Genomic DNA, 22808 nt, shown 5'->3' on the forward strand with positions numbered 1-22808 from the left:
GAATCCAGATTTTAGATCAATGGTACTGAAGTATTTTGATTTTCCCAAATTAAAAAGAATAACTGAAGTGTCTGGAATCGGATAACGATCCGAGCTAGTATTGTTGTTAAGCTTCCGGAAATCAATAGCAAGTCTTAATTTTTGATTTCAAAATTCATCCGTACCTTTTTTATTCACCACCCATATCGGGTTATTATATGGTGAACGACTTTTACGGATTATTCCGTCTTTTAGAAGAGATTGCAATTCATTATTGACAAACTCCCTAGCCGACATATGGTAAGGATAGCTTCTTGAATAAATTGGTTCATTTGTTGTTGTGCGAATTCTTGCTACCACATTAGTATTAAAAGTCAAAACCTCATTTGGATCTGCGAAAACGAGCATGTTTTCGGTTATTAATGTATTAAAGTCAGAGCAGAACATCTTTTATTTCCGCTAATAAGTTATTGACTTGAGCGAAAGCCATAAAATGGAGTGATTCTACACCATTATTATAAATTATTTTATTAGAGACAGTATTTAAAGTTGCACCAATTTGTTTTAGAAAATCGTAACCTTAAATTGCATTAAAGCTATCAAGATTAGGTAAAATAAAATTCGGATACTGAACCGAATAAGCCTATAAAGCATTTCTTATTTATACGGGTCGAGCCGTTAACAGAAGAAATATCAAAGGGTTCATTTAAACATTCAATCCCTTTAAGAAACGAAAATTCTTTTATATAGTTTTTTGCTGCACCAGTATCAATTAATATTTTAATCGACTGGCCGCATTTTAACTTTTTTACTATGTAAGGCAACTGTGAATTTTGATTCGTGTAATAAATTTTATTGCTATATTCTCCATGAGATTTATTCACACTTGTTATGACATGATTAACGCGTTGAATTTTATTAGAGCCTGTTGGCTGATCAGATTCTTTTTTTTTTGGAATTCTGAATGAGAATTGAAACTATTTCTTCCTGAACCATCATTCGGGGTCATTCTATTTATACCTTGCTTTCTAAAATATCCAGATGTACTTGGCCTAGGATTCTGTCTAAATTTTGACGATGTTGGATCTATGTCCATAGGTTCAACTTTTTTTTGAGTTTGTGAATGATTATTTTGATTAACATATCTGAATTGCGGTTGATTAAAGCGTGAAGATTGTTTGTTATTATTACCAACGCATAGCGTTGTTGGTTCATATCCAACTCTTGTGCCAGTGCCAAAGCGCTTGGAAGATCGGCTGGACGGCTAGAAAATAAAATGTTTCCTAAAGGACGGTTAAGTCCAGATATAAAAATGCGAAGAGCATCGCTTCTATATTTTTCATTAATCACCCTTAACGCTTCTTGATTTCCGCTAAACTCCATTATAGCCTTATTGGTTATAAGGGTAAGTTGTTTTGAGACTTTGTCATAGTATTCATTGATTGACAGTTTACCTTGTCGAAGACTTGACAATTCTTGCTCTAATAGATGCAATGGTCTCTTATCGCTGTACGTATGGTCAAGCCTTGCTAGGATAGCTTCAAAATTTAGGGACTTATCAAATGAAGAAAGCACATTATCGGCGTTTTCAACAATTTTGTTCCTAATAATAGCTACTGCTTGATAGTAGCGGTTAGAACCTATATATCTTTCAAAAGGTTTTATAGCTGCTTTGGAGGATTGTCTCGAAGAAGGATATTTTTCTGTTGCACCATTAAATTCAGGTACGGTTTTAACGACATCGAGACTTGTGTCGCATCTGATTTGTTCATTAATTTCTATATCGCGATATGGTTCGACAACAGCTTGATTTTGAGCGTTAAATTGATTTGCTATATCATTTATTGAATTTTGGAATTCTTGTTTTGTTTGGATTGCGAGAGCTGTTGCTACCCTCGTTACGAGGTCTGTGATCGCTTCAGCGTTCAACGACATGTTTTTAGAATTAAATTGATGTTGTAGAGTGAGAAAACGAGTTAAGGGAGTGAGTGCGTGGAAATAGTTTTGGAAACAACACATATACATGCACACTTGGTATGCGTGGAGGATGAGTTGTAGAGAAAAATAAAACTCAGCGTTTGTTTTCTTTTTTAAAAATATAGCGGGTGCCGCTTTTATTATTGCTAAAAATAATTACTGCTACTAGATTGTTTAGATAACAATTGTTTAATACAAGGGATTGCAGAGGCTGAAGTATTCAGCCGAACTGCTCAATGCATGAACCAATTGTGTCTATTGTTGGCTTTTGTCCCTTCTTTTATATTGCTCGAGAGCTTTTGTTTACAACTTTTTTTTTTTGTTTCTTCTTTTATACAAAAGCTTTTTGTAAAGCTTACGGCTTAAAGCTAACATGAACAAATACAAATTTTGTACAACAGTAGAAGTTAGATTTATAAGATAGAAGAATAACGTAAGATTTATAGGAAAAAAAGGGTTAAGATTTAAGAAAAATAATTAAGTATTATAAGTTTAAATTTAAGAAAAATAAGTAAGTATTATAAAGTGAAATTTTAATTTTATTTCTATAGGATATAGAATTGTGTTGGTTTTCACAACAAAGCAACGAGCAACAAACAAAACACAAACATAATAAAAATCTGCAGATAGAAATTCAGAATTTAATCTTTTATCACTTAACGCGCAGTGTTCAAACTTTATGCACAATTTTTAAAATAAAATATGTTTCTATTTTTATTATAATTTTTTTTACCCATCGTTTCCTTGGTTTTCATTATTCTTTCCCATTACTATAGAGTATAGATATTTTCTCTGATGACTATGTTATGTTCGATTGTTGCTGCTGCTGGATTTGCTGCGCTTGTTGCGGCTGGATACTGCTGGTTGTTGTATTTCTACCTCTATGAGGTTTCAAACTAGAGTTGTACTTCGTATGAAGTTTAGAAAAATTTACTTTGGGCGCCAATGAAACAAGTTAATGAAACAACTGGAACTTTGAGTCTTTACTGTTACTCGTCTTTATTAGAACTAAAAACTAAAGCTACTTAAAATTATGAATTGGTCTCCTAATTCTATTTTTTTGTCCCCACCTCGATTGAGGTTAAAGATAAGAGAACAGAATAAGTCCCTTGGATAAGTCACACACATCGATATGTATCTCAATGTGGTGTGAAATATACAAACCGAATTCTATTACAATATTTATTTTTGTTATCATATTTCATACAGAACGATGCAGAAGGCAAGGTTAGATATCGTTACGTTAGATGCTGAGGACAGCATCGGATACATTGGAATGCATAATGAACAAAGATATTTTTTATGAAACGAAGATTTGTTTATATTACATATATTTGTTTATATGACAATAATTCTTTTACGAGTTTGCATTCCAGATAAATCTTAATAAATTTAAGAACTTATGCAGTTTTAAAAATATAAAAAGAAATGTGACCTTAACTCATACTACTGGGAATACCATTTGATTTTTTTTACTATTGATAAAGAACCCAAAACACTAACTATTTTTTTTCAATTTGGATTTAATTGATAAAATGTTATTTTATATAGAAATTTATTAAGAACATCCAATTCTAGCGCCAACCTCATATAATTTTACTTAAATACGTAATTTTTTGTAGAATTACGAGTTAGTTTGTAAGCCTTGTTTTTTTTGTTGCTTAAATAACACAGCCTTTTATTAAATCAAGGTGGCTTAGAATTATTTTTGTTCTAATTTTTGGTACATACATATAAATTAATTGCCTCTTCCAGATTATCCATGAAAAAATTAAAGAATTGAATAAAATTCAGAGATCAAGAATTCAAACTCCACGGAATTCGCGACATAGAACTCGCTATGCCTTTAAAATTAGCCTTTGCATAATTTGGTTTAAAAATTTTAGTTATAAAATGAAAACAGAACAGATAATGCGTTGTGATGAACAGAGTTAGGAAAAATTGGATACAATGATTTATCAACGCCTATATTTAATTCTTTGTCAACAAAAGCAAGATCGAGTACACGATTAAAACTATTCTTACAACAATTGATTTGAACTATATCATAACTAGAAAAAGAATCAACATCCACTGTATTTCGTTTACTATAAAATAAATTTAGCCTCAGCCACATGTGGTGGTGCTATTAATAAATTGAGATGTTAGGGATCCTATCATTCAAGTTTCATCAAACTGTACAAATTTGATTGAAATCGGGTTAGTAATTTAAGAAGCAATTGCGGACAAACATGGCGACACGTAAGTTATATAAATAAATATTTTAAAATATAGACTTACATAGACATAAAATGAAGATTTTGCTACGTTGAAGAAGTTTCCGCTCTTATATTCGCTGGTCTAGGTTTAGAGCCGATAGGACGAGATCTGCTCCTAGGCCTGGGTAAGGGATCCGTTGTTAAAGATCGAGTTGTCGTTGTGCTGCATATTTGTGAATAACAAAATCCGTTTCCTCGTAAATATATTGGAGAAAATGGAAGATAAGTCGTTGGTGCAAAAGGCACTGCCTGGGTAAAAAAATCCAAATTTCGAAAGGGATAAACAAGTCTTATAAACTGCTTCGCTGAAAGATAGAAATAAAAAATACATTATAAAATATGCAATGTTATAACAAAAAAATCTGAATTGCATGTACAGTAAAAGCCTACCTAGCCTAAGTTTCATTTCAATAGCTTACATATTTTATTAAAAATTCAATAAATAGATATAAATAGTTTGTATGCATGACCCTACAAAACTTATTTTTTTGTTTTGGTTACATTTTTGTATTTGCGATTTTGACATTCATAATATTTTTGTAACAACAACAGATTGTACGTGATTCGCTAGCTTTTTTTTTAAAGGAACAACAATATAACTTTTGATATGGTTTTATTTCGACACCTCAATCTTACAATTAAACTATAATGTATGTTACTTTTATCTTAAGTTGTAGTAGTGTAGTTAACCGTGCACAGTTAAATAAATTATGAGTAATTTCATTGTTAAATACAAATTACATTAATTTCTTGAATTTCAAGCACTGAGATTAGAAAAAAAATCAAAGAGGTGTTACAATGTTTTTCTTTCCTGTGTTTTGTTTAAGCACAATGTATAAATCAAAAGTTGAATTCAATGTGCAAAACTTTCTATGAACTGAAAAAAGGGTTAGTTGCATTATTCTTAAAATAAAAGGAATTTCGAATACGAGTCTGTGACGAAACTAAAAATGAAAGTGTAACAGTAGATACTTTTTGCAAGAAATATAATAAATTTAAACTTTGATTTGAATTGTATTTCTTGCATAGGTGGTTCATTTTTTGAAGGTTGAACAAACTACTCATTTACTTGAAGTGTTTTAATACTCGTACGTATGCAATTGATGAATAAGTATTTTCATATGCTTGTAGTTTTACATCATTTAAATAATCAATCTTATTTTCTAGAACTCTGGTAACTTTTGCTTTCAAAAAACTTTCTTTGCTTACTAAACTTTGCCAAGTACATTTTCGTCAACAGACATATATTTTGACCTATAAACCATACACAGCTCAGCTTTTTCCTGTGGAGCTTCACAGTTTTATGCAAGTAGGCAGCATGCCATCGCGCCCCTTGATATCAACATAATAGATGTCACCGGACAAACTCGGCCTGACCTATGCACCAAAGTCATCGAAAAGGGGAACTTTAAAATGTGCCAGTTATAAGCACTCAACTGTACCTCACACAGAAATAAGAGGAAACAATAAAATAATTAAGATCGCTAATGTACTAACCTACAAGCATCCAAATAAACAAGCATCCAAATAAACAAGCATCCCATAATAAAGATTACCACAGGTAAAAAGATAACAATCAGATATTTTATGATCAACCAAACAAGATGATAAATAAAAAGTAAGATACAAAAAGTAAATTACCAACACAACCAAAAATCCTGAAGAGAAGAAAACTAACTCATCACTACAACAATATAAATAGACACAACGCAGGAGTAGTTGCCTAGTAGTATGTTAGAGCTATTGTTTATAAAATATTTAATTTGTTAAGTGAAAAATAAAGTTTATATTTAAAAATATATTTTTTTGAAATAACTTTTTATCGCGACGAATAAATATAATTGGGGGCTCAACCGGGATATTAACGTAAAAAGTGAATAAAATAGTAAAATCTGCATAAGTATTTGTAGATACAATTAAAACTTTCTGAGTGAAATTGAAGCTTTTAGCCAAATTTGTTCTTTAATAGGATTAAAACAAAGTATCCTGAAAGTGTGAACAATTGTGAACTAAAAGGAAGAAACCATCAAAGTGATTCCCATTCGCTCTTTAAAACCAGTATCCAGCAACAGATTGGAGAACAACATTTTGAGAAGCAGAGAAAATTATCGTAAGAAATTATTTTTAAGAAGTGAAACTAAAATTGTTAAAATAACAACTTCAGCTATAGATATAAAACAAATTATTGAATTAGGAGTTGAACAGGCTACTGCCAGCAGCAAAATCAAATAGATGAATTAACAAATAACAAATTAACAAATTAGAAATTTTAACAGTTCCAAATAATGTAATAGACTATAAAAAACAAACGATAAATCCACAAATACCAGACAATGAAAGTCCTGATGTTATTAAAAGTCTACCAACTTTTGAAGGTAGCAATGAGGTATATGTGAGTTGGCGATAAGCTTGTCAAAATAGTACCTATGAGTCTGTACACTTCTTATTGTAAACGATATTTTTCTGCATTAAGCATAACGAGAAATAAAAGAGTTGGTCATGCAAATTCAGTTCTTACCAGTACGGAACTAGACCTTGAAACCATTTTAAGTAGATAAAAGACGTTACTAAAATTTATAATGAAGTTACAGAAAAATTGACATTGATAATAAATAAAATTATAATGACGTATGGTACATACAGCGACCCCACTGAGAAATTCAACGAATCATATAGGAAAAATGCATTAATAGCATTTATAATATATTTCATCAGCCAATGTCTGATATAGTATTTAGTATGAAACCTGAACATTTTCCCCATGCATTAGCTCATGCTCAAGAGTTAGAAAACCACAAAACTAGAAGTAGATTTCTGAATCAATACAATCAAAGAAATAATATGAGAGACGAAACAAACTGTAATACATTAAGATACCAACAAAAAACCCAACATAGTAATCAACAAACAAATAGGACTAGTCAACAGTGACCAGATCCAACGGAATTAACGTTGATATTTTGAACAAACAAGTTCGTTCCATTATCCATGAAATACATTGCCATTCCGTACAGATGTGGAGCCAGAAATAAAAACTAATATAGAAACACCAATATGGACAAAACAGTATCAATATCCATCAAGTGCTTCAGAATTTATAAATAAAGAAATAAGTAAATTTCTAAAAGGTAATATAATTAGGGCAAGTAAAAATTCATATTCAAGTCCAGTATGGTTAGTACCAAAAAAGGGTTGCACGAAGATTGAACACCTAAGAGCAAGTTAATCCTCGACTCTAAGAAACTTAACAAATACACTATAAGTGTCAAATATCCAATCGCAGACAGAAATGTTATTTAAAGCAATTTGGGTAAATCTAAATACTTTTCAACGATAGATTTGGAAAGTGGATTTCATCAGATATTAATCAAAGAATCTGATATTCAAAACACATCATTTTCCGTGAATAATGGTAAATACGAATATATACGCTTGCCCTTTGGTTTAAAGAAAGCTCCTTCTTTATTCTAAAGAACCTTGGTTGATATCCTTAACAACATCTTTAGAAAAATCTAAATTTTATCAAACAGAGGTAGTATTTTTGGGATATGTTATCAGTGAGAATATAATCACTTCTGATCCCAAGAAAATCACCGCCATTAAAGAGTATCCAGAACCCGAAACTCTTAGGCAATTAAGAAGCTTCTTAGGTATGATAGGTTACTATCGTAAATTTAAACAGAACTTTATTCAAAATATTGCTTTAAGCAAAGCTAAAGCTTTAAACCCTATAATCAGGGCCAGACAAAGCATATGTGCAAGATTTGCAAAAGCACAGTGCGCAGAATTCTGGAGGCGCACTACTAGGAGCAGAAAATGTTATCTGAACTTGTACAAACAAATATGTACTACTGCGAGTATTATCAACATACAAAAGTTCAATGCCACCTTTTATGTTCAAGATTTATTTCATGCACACTGAGTCTCAAAATCAAAATAGGGAGTATGACAACGCAAAATACTTATTACTCATATTGAATCATATGGGCTGGAAGGTGCAGGGTTTGTATCATACACCGTACTTCTGTATGTGAGTTCTTATCTACAAAAAAGAAACAAGAAAAAAATGGCTCCGAAAAAAGAGAACAGGTAGGTTGCTTTGCTACCTTCTATTACAAACGGTCAATGTTCGGCGAGTTTTATTTTTTGTACAAGGAGTATGGAAACTAACATGAGAGATATTTAAAAAAATTATTTATACGGAATCATATGGGTCACAGCGTGGTGAGATATTTATAAGAACAAAAAAGTCTTACTTTGAATCCCTTTTCTGAGACTAGGTGTGGGAGCAGGTTAGATGCATTGAGGCCTTTAAAAACAAATTTAATAGAAACATATGACGCACTTAAAGAAATCGGAAATCTAGAGGCAAAAAACATTGCAGAATCCTTAGAAAATAAAATATTTGAGTTTTACATTTATTTGTTGCTTGCTTATTTGGTTTGATATTTTAGAAAATGTAAATAAAAGTTGTAAATATTTGTAAAGTCCAGCCGGCCGTAGGTATGTTCAATTTAACGAGTGTATTGCTAGTTCCCTAGAGAAATACCATATATGTTTCCTGAAGCTGATAAAGGTCCTGAAACTATATTAGACCTGAAACAAGGATTTAAAGAACATTTTTTTTTTCAAAATACTTGGTCAAGCCATTCAACCAATTACAGACAAGTTTGAACAGCTTGATTCGTATAGTACTAAGTTTGCGTTTTTAAGTTACAAAAGCCAATGTTTAAAAAATAAAAATGTACGTGCTTTATTTGCAGAATGTAGTTTTAATGATCCAGATGGAGAAGAGTTGTTTCAAAAGTTAACTGTAATATCCCCGATTGTTACACCACAAAGCTAAAGTTTAGATGTGTTAATTTTTTTTTAGCGCAAACCTTGAAGATTTTTTTCCGAATAAAGTAATTGCTCTCCAGATCATTGATACAATACTGGTCACGGTAGCTTCAGAAGAACGTAGTTTTTCTAAACTTAAAATTAGTAAAAATTATCTTATAAGTGATTGGTAGGCTTATATTTAATATCCATTTAAAAGAAATTATTAAATTCTGTAGACTTTAATGATCTCATTTCTGAATTTTCAAAATGTAAGGTCAGTAAAGTAAGTTTCCAAGTTTAAACGCTTAACCCGTGTTCATTTCATCGCTGCGTTTCAGTTTATGGTTTAGGGTTACTTGAGATACATCAATAAAAAAAACGCACTGAAAGTCTACCTCCTGGGTAATGTGGGAAAGGATATGCTTGTGTATCAGTTCATTTGTGAAAATATAAAAAAGAGGCACTTTTAACTAATCTTGCACAAGGCGAAAATTTTGCTGGGGCGGTCTGAGATCAACGAACGAGGTGAGTCACTTTTTGATTTTATTATTGAAAACAATATGACCATTTTTAAGAGAGGCAATACTCCCTCTTTCGTCTTTCCGAGCTCGGAAAATTATGGTGGATGGGAGGATGTGCTTGATGTTACTTTAGTAAACAACCGTAATTTATTAGTGGAGAACTAGAGAGTTTCCCCTTTTAATTCGTTTTCGGATCACAAGTGGATTCTTTTTCAAACTAATTTCGAGTCGAAAAACCCTCCGCCTTATAGAAATCCCAAAAAAACTGACTTGACGAAATTCAGTCAAATTGCTAATTCCAAACTAAGCAACTTACCGAATCTCACTGAATCGATAGGACACCTTGAATCAAAGGTGAAAACCTTTGAAACTTCTATAAGTAAAGCTTTTAGAGTCTCTTGCCCAGTTAAATATAGCCGTAAAACCCTTAATTCGTGGTTAAATGAAGAACTGTCGAGTCTTAGGAAAATGCCGAGGACAATTTTCAATATCTGCCACAAACATAAGTTTTACCAACCGCATAAAGACTCTCTTAAAATTTACAAGCAAGCCCTGTCAATCAATCGAAGACATAAAGGACTCCGCAAGGCTCGGCAAAGTTTTATCGAAGGAACATTGTAATCCTTCATTTCTAAAAAAGACTGATGGAACCTGGACAGCCTCTCCAGCCGAATCTCTTGAGCTACTGATAACCCTGAATCGCTTAAAACCACACAGCTAAACGTAGCTCATATGGAGCAAGTCAATTCCGTTATAACAAGAGAAAATATTTTGTGGGCCATCAATACTTTTTCTCCATATAAATCCCCAGGCATGGATGGCATACTGTCAGTTATGCTTCAAAAGTTGCATGATGTGGCAGTTCCATGGCTGGAACAAATTTTCAAAGGATGTCTCCTTCTCAAACATGTGCCCATGTCGTGGAGACAGATCAAAGTAGTTTTCATCCCGAAAGTGGGTAGGCGAGGTCACGAATCCACGAAGGATTTCAGACCAATAAGCTTAACATCTTTTGTGCTTAAAACCTTAGAGCGCATTCTTGATTACCATATTAGAGAAATTCTAGTGTGACGACCTTTAGAAAGCTCTCAGCATGCTTATGTTAAGGGCAAACTTACGGAGGCTGCCCTCCATGAGGTAGTGCGTACTGTAGAACAAACAATCCATTATAAAGAATTTACTCTTGCCACCTTCCTAGACATAGAAGCACCTTCAATGTCTAGGAAGGTGGACAACGTTCTTACCGAATCCATAGAAAAATCGCTCGTTTAGTTCGGTGTAGAAGACTTCATTTGAGAATGGATTATTTTCATGCTCAGTGGTATTAAGATTCGAGCCACTCTAGGCAATACAATCGCAACAAAACACGTGATTAGGGGAACACAATAGGGTGGTGTCCTTTCGCCTCTTCTATGGCTTTTGGTCATGGATACAATTCTCGTAAAATTTGAGAGATGTGGAGTGAATACGGTAGCCTATGCGGATGACTTGGTGCTATTGGTGTTAGGAACACCTACACCTCTGTGATTAGTGAAATCACGGAGTTAGCTTTGAAGAAAGTTAGCAGCTGGGCCACGAGTAGTGGACTAGGAGTTAAACAAATTAAAACTGAACTGTTGCTCTTAAGCACCAAAGTACCGCCCTTCACTCTACCTCAACTCAACGGTCAAATCCTATCATTGTCTTCCACTGCAAAATATTTGGAAGTTATACTCGACCCTAAACTAAACTGATAACTAAATATTGAAGTACGGGTTAAGAAGGCCTGTCTTGTCTTCTACGCCTGCAGCGAAATTTTCGGCAAAAAGTGGGGACTTCAGTTGAAGATGATTTTATGGACGTGCACAGCCGTAGTACGTCCAATCTTAACATATGGGTCAATTGTGTGGTGGCCTACTCTTAGCAAATCCTATAATATTGATAAGCTAAAGAAGGTTCAGAGAACAGCTTGCTTGAAAACGGATGCTTTTAACGTTATTTTGGATCTTCTACCAATTAACCATTTATTAAATATATACTTTCCTGCAGCGCTATTAGGCTGGAGGAGACAAACAGCTGGTTGCCAAAAACTTATGGTCACAGCAACACAACGAAATTGATTCTCTCAGATATTTTCTGGGTAGACACTGACTACTGCATTCATACTTTGAGCCTTAGAAACCATCTTTACTGACGGCTCAAATATGGAGTGCGGAGTTGGTTCTGGGATCTTTTCTGAGTCCCTAAATGTAACTAAATCCTTTAGGCTTCCTGACTTTGCTAGCGTTTTTTCAGGCTGAACTACTGGCAATAAGGGAGGCATGTAAGATGCTTAAACAAAACCAAAACCAAAACCGAAATACGGCTATCTTTACAAACAGTAAGGCAGCTGTCAAAGCCATTAATTTGGCCACATTCTCATCTTAATTGGTATAGCAGTGTCGCGATGAGCTTGCGAGCCTGAAAATTAACCTCAGTGTCACCCTGATCTGGGTTCCACGCCAAAGTGGTTTCGTGGGAAATGAACGGGCTGACGAGCTAGCCAGGCAAGGATCGGCCCTTCATAGCTCACTTGCGGAAATGGTTAACATTCCTCTTGGTGCTATGAAGGGTAAAATATTTTCTATCTACCAAACTGAATCAAAGCAATTTACCCAACTGCATTATATCTAGGAAGATATGGCCCACCTATAATAAAACCCGTACAAACGATTTTCTATGCAGGCCAAGGCAAGACATAGCCAGGATTGTTGCGGTTTGTACCGGATATTGGCCTATAGGAGTTCATGCGGAGAAGTTGGGTATCTCCCACAACACCTTTTGCCGTAGTTGTAGTGACCAAAGTGAAAGTGAAACGATAATCCATTTCCTCTCTAATTGTCCTGCTTTGGCAAACACTAAAATGAAATACTTTGGAAAGCATTCTTTTAAGTACTTGATAAGCTATCTGAGACAAAGATTAGTGACCTAATCTTTTTTCTCAATGCGAGAAAATGGCTCTAACATAATCGCTATAAAGCTTTTCTATAAATCTTTCCCTTTCTACCACAGGTAAAACGAGCTTTTGGTATCAAAACGGCACACTACAGCGCTAATTGGATCTCAGGCTAGTTTAGTTTAGTTTATTTCATCAATCAATCTGAGATTAACATTCTCTTTGAAATTACATAAATATAAATAAAAAAAACGAAAAAATAGTAACATAGAGATATAAAAATATTTGAAATAAGTAGAGAAAACATAAATATCACAATAATTAATGAAATAACAAAATTAACATTACATGTTTTTTTAAAGTTTCTCGTGAACTGTGCATACAAATATCTATCTTTTCAATTTTTTCATTTAATTGGTTTCTCTGATGCAACGCATAATCGGTACATTTCTACCATAATTACTTCTAGAAAAAGTCTCTCTTAAATGAGCAGCAAACCGCTAGCGTCGAATGGGCCAAAAGCATACTTGCTACAACAAGATCTAATAAGGACTCTACGTCCAAAAGAGAAAGGTCTCGTGAGGGGGCCGCACCGACACCAAAACGGCCTCGGGTGCATAACACCAGCAACACCTTCAATCCCATCAGGAAACAATCCAGTTTCAGTGACGTCGCGAAGGGCATAGTCGTGGTTGCGGTCATTGACAGGAGCGATGATGATGGCACAATATCGGCTGATCGTTAGCAGTTGGTCAAGGTTAAGCTCTCGAGTGGCTTTTTGAGCATTTTGAGAGAGGTTCCAGGACCACTTCCATGTCGAACTCATGGTTTGTGGCGACCAGTGGTCTTGTGACCTTTACAAGCTTGCTGTCAGCCGGTTAGGTGAAGTTTGGCCAGGTGCGAAGCTCGAGGTTGTCGCTGTGGAAGACATTCCTAGCAGACCTAGAGCCCGCATCTGGATACCGATCGAACCTGCTGGTATCGAGGACAATCTCGAGATGGTCAAAGTGTGCAACCCGTCCCTTCCGACGCATAACTAGAAAATAGCCAAGCTAGAGGAAGTGAGGGGTCTTTATAGGAGCGCCATTGTGGTATTCAATAAAGAATCCTTGGCTCCTCTAGCCCTAAACGAGGGCTCCATAAACTATGGCTTCGAATCCATTAAAATTCGAATTTATAAAAAAGATGAGGTTAACGTGGAAAGCGGGCCTCCAAAAACTACCGAAGGTGAACTAGCGGTTGGTGAACCTGGGACGTCGTTTTCTCTCCTAACAGAGGGTGATGATGCACCCTTGTCCTCTCAAATCGCGATTGCACCCTCTACAAAAATCCAAATTCGCGACTTCCCCTCTCCCTGGGTAAACCCTGGAGAAAGTCGTCGCTGAAGCGAAAAGGCAAAGGATCCGCCTAATTATTGGTGAGTCTCTTTTTGATTATATTCTTGGTACTAACCTCTTAGTAAGTAATGTTGGAAATTAACCAACCTTCATAACTAAAACCCGACAAGAAGTCTTAGACATAACTCTTGTCTCAGTCGACAGTAACTCCGACATGGAGACTGAAGACGCCATCTTCGGCATCACCCGGAGTGAGGAACACCTGCTTACGTCCTCCTCAGACGAGGAAAACGCCGACAAAACAGTGGTGGAGGTTGATCTGTTTAATAGTAGCAATGCTGCGATTAGTACAGATTAATCTCCATCACGCCATCATGGCCACGAACAACCTGATACTCCGACTGCATATGAACAAGGAAGACATCGTCTTAATACAGGAGCCGTGGGTCTCAAACCCCATCATCAGAGGTCTCAGGACTCCTGGCTATAAAATATTGTATGCATCGGAGAAAGGTGAACCAAGGTCATGCATGTAAGTACAAAATTACTGAAACATATTTTTATTCCCCAATTACAGCGACAAGGACACCACCACCGCTGTCCTAACAACGGATAAAGCCACCTACTGGGTCATATCCTCCTACCTTGGCCACGACAGCCCAATTCCATTAAACACCTTGAGGAAAGCAATTGCGGACGCGCAATCGAAAAAAGTTGGTCTCCTAATTTTTTCAGACGCTAACGCCCTGATATAAATGAGTACTTATTTGATTACTTACTAAGCACTAACCTAATCATAAGTAATATTGGTAATGAACCCACTTTTGTAACCAAGAATAGGAAAGAGGTACTTGAAATTACACTTACCTCTGACTCGATCCACAATATGATTTCAAACTGGCATGTCTCAAAAGAGAATTCCTTCTCTGACCACAAATACATTTAGTTTGAGCTCAAAGATGTAGCAAATACATCTACGGGAATTCGAAATCACCGGAATACTAACTGGGAGCGTTATAAGGAAGTACTAGCACAACTGCTTAATCACAACCTTCTTAAAAGCTCCTCCAGGAAAGATGAACTAGACCTTTCTGTAAATCATCTTACCGAAGCCTTAAATGAATCAATAAGATCTTCATGCCCTGTAACCATTTTAAAGGGTAAAAAAAGAAACCTCATTGGTGGCGTAAAGAACTAGAACCATTCATAAAAAGAGCTGTCGCAAACTCTTCAACGGATCTAAGTACACTAGATCTTCTTCTGACTGGGACTTATACAAACAAGCTCTAAAGCAATATAAAAAAGAATTAAGAAAGAGTAAGAGGTCTTCTTGGAGAAATGTTTGTGGTAAAATAGAAAATACTTCAGAAGCCTCAAGACTCAGGAAAATTCTCTCAAAAAGTCCAACAATACCCAGTGCTTTAAAGACAGAAGCAGGCACGTGGACTATCACAGATGAAGAATCTCTTAATCTGTTATTAGACACTCACTTTCCAGGTAGCTCTAACATAATCAATGACTTAACATCAAAGTCCTTAGCTTATACAAGCGGGTTAGTTGATCTAATAACGCGGGAAAAACTGCAATGGGCCATAGACAGCTTTGATCCATATAAATCTCCAGGACCAAACGGAATCATTCCGGCCGAACTACAAATATGCTCAGACATGATTATTCCACCATTGGAAATCATTCTGACAAGCTGTGTAAGGTAGACATATATTCTTAAAGCCTGGAAAATGGCAAAAGTAGTCTTCATTCCCAAAGCAGGAAAACCCTCACACGTTAACCCTTAAGATCTACGACCAATCAGCCTATCATCCTTCCTTCTTAAAACCTTGGAAAGATTGATTGAAATTTATATCAGACATAATTTAAAACCATGTCTCATTTCCACAGCTCAACATGCTTACTCTAAGGGAAAATCAGTAGAATCAGCACTTCATTCGCTGGTACGTACCATTGAACATTCCCTCGAATACAAAGAATATAACCTGGTAGCGTTCCTAGATATTGAAGGAGCTTTCAACAACGTCAGTTACCAGGCGATCACAACAGCAATGGATAAGCTGAAATTAGAGAAGTCACTCATAGATCTTATAAGTCTCATGCTCAAAAGCTGGACAATAATTTCTTACATGAAAAGTTTTGCCACCACCAGATCGGTGAATCGAGGCACTCCCCAAGGTGGAGTCCTTTCGCCTCTTTTATGGAACATGGTAGTAAACGACCTACTTACAGCATTGGAAGCGGAGGGTTTTAAGGTGATTGCCTATGCTGACGACCGCGACGTTGCGATATCCGTATCTTGGAAGCACCCCCAAGTTCTTTCGGAACTCCTACAAAATGCCCAAAACAGGCTATCTAAATGGGCTAAGCAATGTGGATTTGACGTCAACCCACACAAAACAGAATTAATACTCTTTTCGAGAGGATATAAAATTCCTCAGATTAGCCCACCAAAGATTAGAGGATTACCATTAAGCTTTTCCGATCAAGCTAAATATTTGGGAATCATTTTAGACAAAAAACTAAATTGGAAGGCAAATATTAATGAAAGAGTCAAAAAGGTTACTGTAGCGCTTTTTACTTGTAAAAAGGCTTGTAAAAATTCCATAGGATCAAAATGGGGCTTCTCCCCAAAAATAACCCACTTATTTATGGAGCCATCGTATGGTGGACCGCACTGGATAAGATGGTAAATCTAAATAAGCTCATAAAAGTTTAGCGGTCAGCAGGTATGTGCATCACAGGAGCACTTCGCACAACACCAACCGCAGCACTGCAAGTGCTTTTAAACCTAACACCACTTGACATCTTCTCTAAAAAGGTGGCTGCCAACTCATGTGTAAGGCTTAGAGCCACCTCTCAATGGACCAGTAACAATACTGGACATACTACTATTTTAGACAATTTAAGATCTATCCCAGATCGCTTAGACTACACCATTCCAAAAATGGTATTTGGTAAAAGATTCCATGTGTCCATCCCTTCAAGATCCTCCTGGGAAGAAGAGGGACGCCTGGAAGACGATGCGGTACACTTCTATACTGACGGTTCAACCGATCACGGAGTTGGAAGTGGTATCTATTCAGAACAACTGAATCTCAGTCTATCCTATAGACTTCCCAATCAATGTAGTGTATTCCAGGCAGAAGTAATGGCGATTAAAGAAGCACTATCCTGGCTCAAAGAAAACGTTATGTCTTGTTAGGATATACCAATCTTCTCAGACAGCCAAGCCGCTCCTTAACCTCTCGCGTCTTTCTCCACAAACTCTCAAACAGTCCACGATTGTCAACCATCTCTGAATGAGATGACGGAACAGTTTAACATTCACCTCATTTGGATGCCGGGCCACAGAGACATTCCGGGAAATAGCAAAGCCGATGAGCTTACCAAAAACGGAACCCTTCTGCCTTATGTTAGACAAAAACATAGCATAGGAACACAACTTGCTACATGCAAATATCTTCTCAAGCAATATGCTATAGAAACAACAAATTCTAGATGGTCACAAAGTACCACCTGCCTAGCAACCAAGCAAATATGGCCAAGTAATGACTTAAAACGGTAACCTCATTAGTGGTTTCACAATGGACCCTTGAGGTCTACGTGTGTCGATGACATCTAGACAGCCACTCCAACCTAACCTAACCTAACTCTTGTCTCAGATAGTATACACCATATGATCTTGGACTGGAAAGTATCCAAACAACAATCGTTCTCTGATCATAGATATATGCAGTTCAATATAAATGTGGATGATAACCCGAGTCCATTGACTTTTCGAAACTATCGGAAAACTGACTGGGCATCATACAGGAACTCATTACAGAGTTTACTAGGAGCTGGACTATCTAGTCCTTCCTCTAACGCTAATGAACTTGACAACAAAGTCAATGACCTTACCTCAGCTATGAACAGATCGCTAGAAATTGCTTGTCCACTTATACACATAAGAGGAAAGAGGAAACCACAACGGTGGGCCTCAGAGCTTGACTCGCTATAAGATAAGAGTCTCATTGGGACTTCTACAAAGAATCCCTAAGAATCTACAAGAAGGCACTAAGGAAATCCAAGCGATCTTCTTGGCGATCCTTCTGTGGCATGATAGAAGAAACTTCTGAAGCCTCTAGGTTACGGAAAATTCTTTCAACTAATCCAGCTATGCCAAGCTGCTTGAAAAATACAGACGGCTCCTGGACCGAAACTTGCAACAGATTTATACGTTCAAGTTCAAATACAACATATCCACAAGGTCTGATCACAAAGGATAAGCTACAATGGGCTCTCAACAGCTTCAAACCATTGAAAGCTGTAGGACCAGATGGAATAATACCAGCCGAAATACAAAAGACTTCTAATATAATTGCACCAATCCTTGAGGCAATTTTTACTAGCTGTATTAACCTGGTCCATGTTCCCTCGGCATGGAGATAAGTTGAAGTTGTTTTTATACCTAAAGCAGGAAAATGCTCCCAAGTCAATCCTAAAGATCTACGACCTATAAGTCTATCATCATTCCTTCTTAAGACCCTGGAAAGATTGATTGATATCCATTCAAGGGCACGTATCAATACAAGACTTCTATCTTCGTCTCAACATGCCTATTGTAAAGGTAAATCGGTGGAAACGGCGTTACACACTTTAGTACGCACCATCGAATATTCCCTCCATCATAAAGAGTTCACTATGGTTGCTTTCCTTGACATCGAAGGTGCCTTTAACAACGTGGACACATCTGCAATCACTTCTGCACTGACATCTCTAAATGTAGAGAGTTCACTTCGGGAGTTAATTCATTTAATGCTTACTAGCAGAACAATTAACTCAAAACTGGGCAACTCTTCTAGCAGACGATTCTTTAGTAGAGGGACACCGCAAGGTGGTGTTCTATCCCCTCTCCTCTGTAACCTAGTGGTGAATGAAATTCTAACTAGTCTGGATACGGAGGGTTTCAGGATGATAGCCTATGCGAACGACGTTGCTATAGCAGTTCCAAAAAAGCATTTTAATATCCTAAAATAACTCTTACAAAAAGCTTTGAACAGACTAATATTTTGGGCTGATCAGTGTGGACTGGTCGTTAACCCACACAAAACCGATCTGGTCTTATTTTCGAGGAGATACAAAATTCCATTTGTCAACCGTCCTTATATTAAAGGAATCCAATTAAAATTCTCAGACGAGGCTAAATACCTGGTCTTGTCTTAGACAAAAAACTAAATTGGAAACGCAACGTACAGGAAAGAGTCAAAAAAGTTACTGTAGCTCTCTTTTCTTGCAAAAAAGCTATTGGTAACGCATTGGCTATACACATCGGTAATCAGACCGATTTTAACGAACGGTGTGGCAGTATGGTGGACTGCTTTAGAGAAAGGTATAAACAGGGATAAGTTAAATAAAGTCCAACGTTCAGCCTGCCTATGTATAAGCGGATCGCTTCGCACGACCCCGTCTGCAGCACTGGACACCTTGCTCTACCTTACACCTCTTGACATATTTAGCAAACAAATAGCTGCAAAGAAGGGGTTGGTGGAGGTGTGTACTCTGAACGACTGAAATTAAGTCTCTCATCAAATCTCTGGACTCTGTCTCTACAAACTCTATAACAGTCCATAACTGTCGATCATCTCTAATGGAGATGGCGCAACAGTTTAATATTCACCTTTGCTTGGTGCCGGGCCATAGAGACATTCCAGGTAACTGTAAGGCAAATGAACTCACCAGGAACGGTACAGTACAGCTCATCCTACCACGTTTGGCAAGTACTGGCATACCAATCGCTACTTGTAAACTACTGCTAATGCAAGACGCTGTGAGGAGGGCAGGCACCAGGTGGAACAACATCACCACGTGTCAAGCCACAAAAAACATCTGGCCAACACTGGATTTAAAACGTTCAAGGTGCTTGCTCTCTCTAAGCAGATCGCATAAAAGCTCGATAATAGGTGTCATAACCGGACACTGTCTAATAGGAAAGCACGCCACGAGAATTATTTGCAGAAGCTGTATGCACATGCCCTGCTCTAGCTCGAAAACGCAAGAATTACCTAGGAGAATTCTTCTTTAACGATCTAAATCATATCGGTATAATCAGCCTCTCACGTTTCGTAAGGGACTCAAGCTGGTTCCATTGAGCTTAGGAGGAAACCTCACAATGGGCCATTAAACTGGCCTAAGTGTGTCCGTTTCTATCTTGGACAGCCACTATAACCTAACCTAACCTAACCTCCTTTAAATGAAAACCTTTACGAAGGCCTCTACTGGGAAAATAAAATTGTATTTGCTCTAGCAAGCAAGGACACATAATGTGACTACTTACTATATCCTTTATCATCATAATAGAAAAATACTTTCTTCTGACCTCAAGCGTTTGCATACCAAAAAGCAAACATGTTCCGATTTAGCTTAAAAAAACAATATCTTGTGAAACTTCTCTGAATCCTTTCAATTCTCAATGAATGATTTGCATAGAACGGATTCCAAACCACGCAACAGTATCTCACAAAAGCCATATAAAGAGATTTAGAGCATATGAATTGGAGAATCCTCTAGTGTTCCTTTTTAGAAAACCCAACATTTTATATGATTTATTAACTATATAGTCAATGTGACTACTAAATGTGAACTTCCTATCAAATATGACTCCTAAATCCTTCTTTTCAGTTACTTTATCTAATGTTATATTATTGATAGTGTAATCAAATACTATTGGTGCAATTTTCCTTGAGCATATAAAGCTTTGACATTTGGCTACATTTAAGAAAAGAAGATTTTTATTGCACCTGTTCACATAAATCTTCTTGCAATAAATAACAATCATTTATAGAATGTATAGTTCTGAATATTTTTACGTCGTCAGCATATAATAAATACCTGGAAAACTGGAAAATGTCAGGAATATCATTGATTAATAAATTAAAGAACAAAGGACCAATGTGACTTCCTTGAGGGACGCCCGATGTTACTTTTATGCACTTAGAAACATATCTGTGTATCTTAACGAATTGGGTTTGATCTGTAAGATACGAAAGTATCCATTTTAAAAGTATGGAGTGGATACCAAGTTTGGACAATTTATATAATAATATTTCATGGTTAACTCTATCAAATGCCTTGGAAAAGTCAGTAAAGATGATGTCGGTCTGGAGACCACTTTCAAATTCACTAACAACTAAATCACACAAAATAGTGAGATTTGTAGCTGTAGATCTGCCGGAAACAAATCCATGCTGAGAATCGGATGCTATTTGTTTAGTAAGAAAAGTGAGCTTATCACATTTTCAAAAATTTTAGGAATAATAGATAACTTACATGTTGGTCGGTATTTATATATTTTTTGCTTTGCTCCAGACTTAAATATCGGAGATATGTACGATGTTTTCCACTCATTTAAAAATTCACCTGTCTTCAGAGACTTATTGAAAATTAGCAACAAAGGTAACGCGAGGGACGTTGCACATTTTTTGATTATCTTGGGAGATATACTATCTGGACCAAGTCCTTTGTTTTCATCAATTCCATTTAACGCTTCAAGTACATCTGATATTTCTAACTGAATAATTCCCATATCAACTACATTAGATGGAGTAAATTCAGGAAGCTCGTTAGAAGACGTAACCGCGTAAACAGAATCAAAAAAATCTGCAAAAAGATTGCAGATAGTTTGCAAATCACTAGATATAGAACCCGAAAACTCCATACAATTTGGTAAACCACTAAATTTTCTTTTGGAGTTAATAAAATTCCAAAAGCTTTTGCTGTAGTTCCTAACTTTGGCTTCAGCTGTTGAAACATAATTACCAAACAAAAATTTATTTAAGATACAAAAAACTTTTCGATTACAAGATATTTCTGTCTGAAAACCAAATTATTTTTGTCTTTTTTGTAGCGTTTATATTCTTTATTTTTTATTTTTGAGCTTAGAAAGTCTGTCATTATACCATGGTGGGTTGGAATTCTTTCTACTTATTTTTTTCGGAATAAAGCTTTCAGATGCTTGTTTTAAATAAATTTTAAAAGATACGAACGCTTGGGTCAAATCTTGGCTTTCTATTATGGACTCCCACGGTAATGCTTTTAAAAATAAATTCATTGCATCGAAATAACCATGCTTATAATCAAAAAAATAGTCGATATCATTAGTGGTTTGAAAATAGGCTAAGAGCTTACAATCTATGACTAGGCTAATATGATGCTAATATGAATTTTGAACCACCGGTGAAAGAGCTTTGTCAACGCTCACTTCTAGCTCATTATCAAAAAATACTAAATCTAATATGCGATTCAATAAATTAGGAACATTATTTTTTTGCAATAAATTAAATTGGCTGTAAAATCTATTACAGAACACTCAATTTCAGTTTTAACGTTAAAAGGAATTAAACATTTATCTTCAGCATCAAATTTCCAATTTCCATCACCGATATTATAATCGCCCAAACAAATTATATGATCAGATGGATTTAAGGAATTAAACAAATTACGAAAATTTTCAATGTGAATATTATATAAATCTAATGGGCTTCCAGGTGGAATGTAGCTAGCGGATATATATAAATATACATTTTTTCTAAGATGCAAGTGTCGTTATTGCTTGAGTACAATTCAATTTGGTTCCAAATAAAATTAGTTTGAATGGCGATAATAAATACACCACCTCTATTAAGACCAGTTTTCTTTGAACAACTCCTATATACTTTCCTATATACAGCATATTGATTACAATTAAAAAGTTCTGTTGTATGATGGCTATCATTAAGCCAGGTTTCAATCAAAACTATTATATGATGATTACAAGTAGCAAAATATAAAAATAAATAATTTAATTTAGTTCTTACTCCACCAACATTTTGATAATAAATATTAAAATCACCAAAACTAAGTAATTCTTGATCAAAAACAGCTTCAGCAGCAACATCTACGGCGACATCCAAGGCAGCATCATCAGCAACAGAAACTACTCTTGACCGTAATTCATTGGCAACGATAACAT

At 35.8% G+C, this 22808-nt stretch overlaps 1 protein-coding gene across 10 annotated transcripts in view; it reads right to left on the reverse strand.

Moving 5' to 3' along the window:
* Window positions 1–22808, reverse strand: part of LOC129952570 (protein doublesex) — a 298820-nt gene that overhangs the window by 34790 nt on the left and 241222 nt on the right. For 6 of the 10 annotated variants that reach the window (XM_056065317.1, XM_056065326.1, XM_056065262.1 and 3 more), the window contains one exon: window positions 4477–4519. Coding sequence is in view for 4 of the 10 variants with exons in the window: in XM_056065227.1 (XP_055921202.1) it covers window positions 4260–4519 (260 nt within the window). In the remaining 6 variants the exon portion in view is untranslated. Of the gene's footprint in view, window positions 1–4236; window positions 4520–22808 lie in introns of those variants that run through there. The other 4 variants (XM_056065227.1, XM_056065236.1, XM_056065220.1 and 1 more) reach the window with 1 other exon arrangement.

This window comes from Eupeodes corollae, chromosome 1 (assembly GCF_945859685.1).
Source record: "Eupeodes corollae chromosome 1, idEupCoro1.1, whole genome shotgun sequence".
NCBI classification, from domain to species: domain Eukaryota; kingdom Metazoa; phylum Arthropoda; class Insecta; order Diptera; family Syrphidae; genus Eupeodes; species Eupeodes corollae.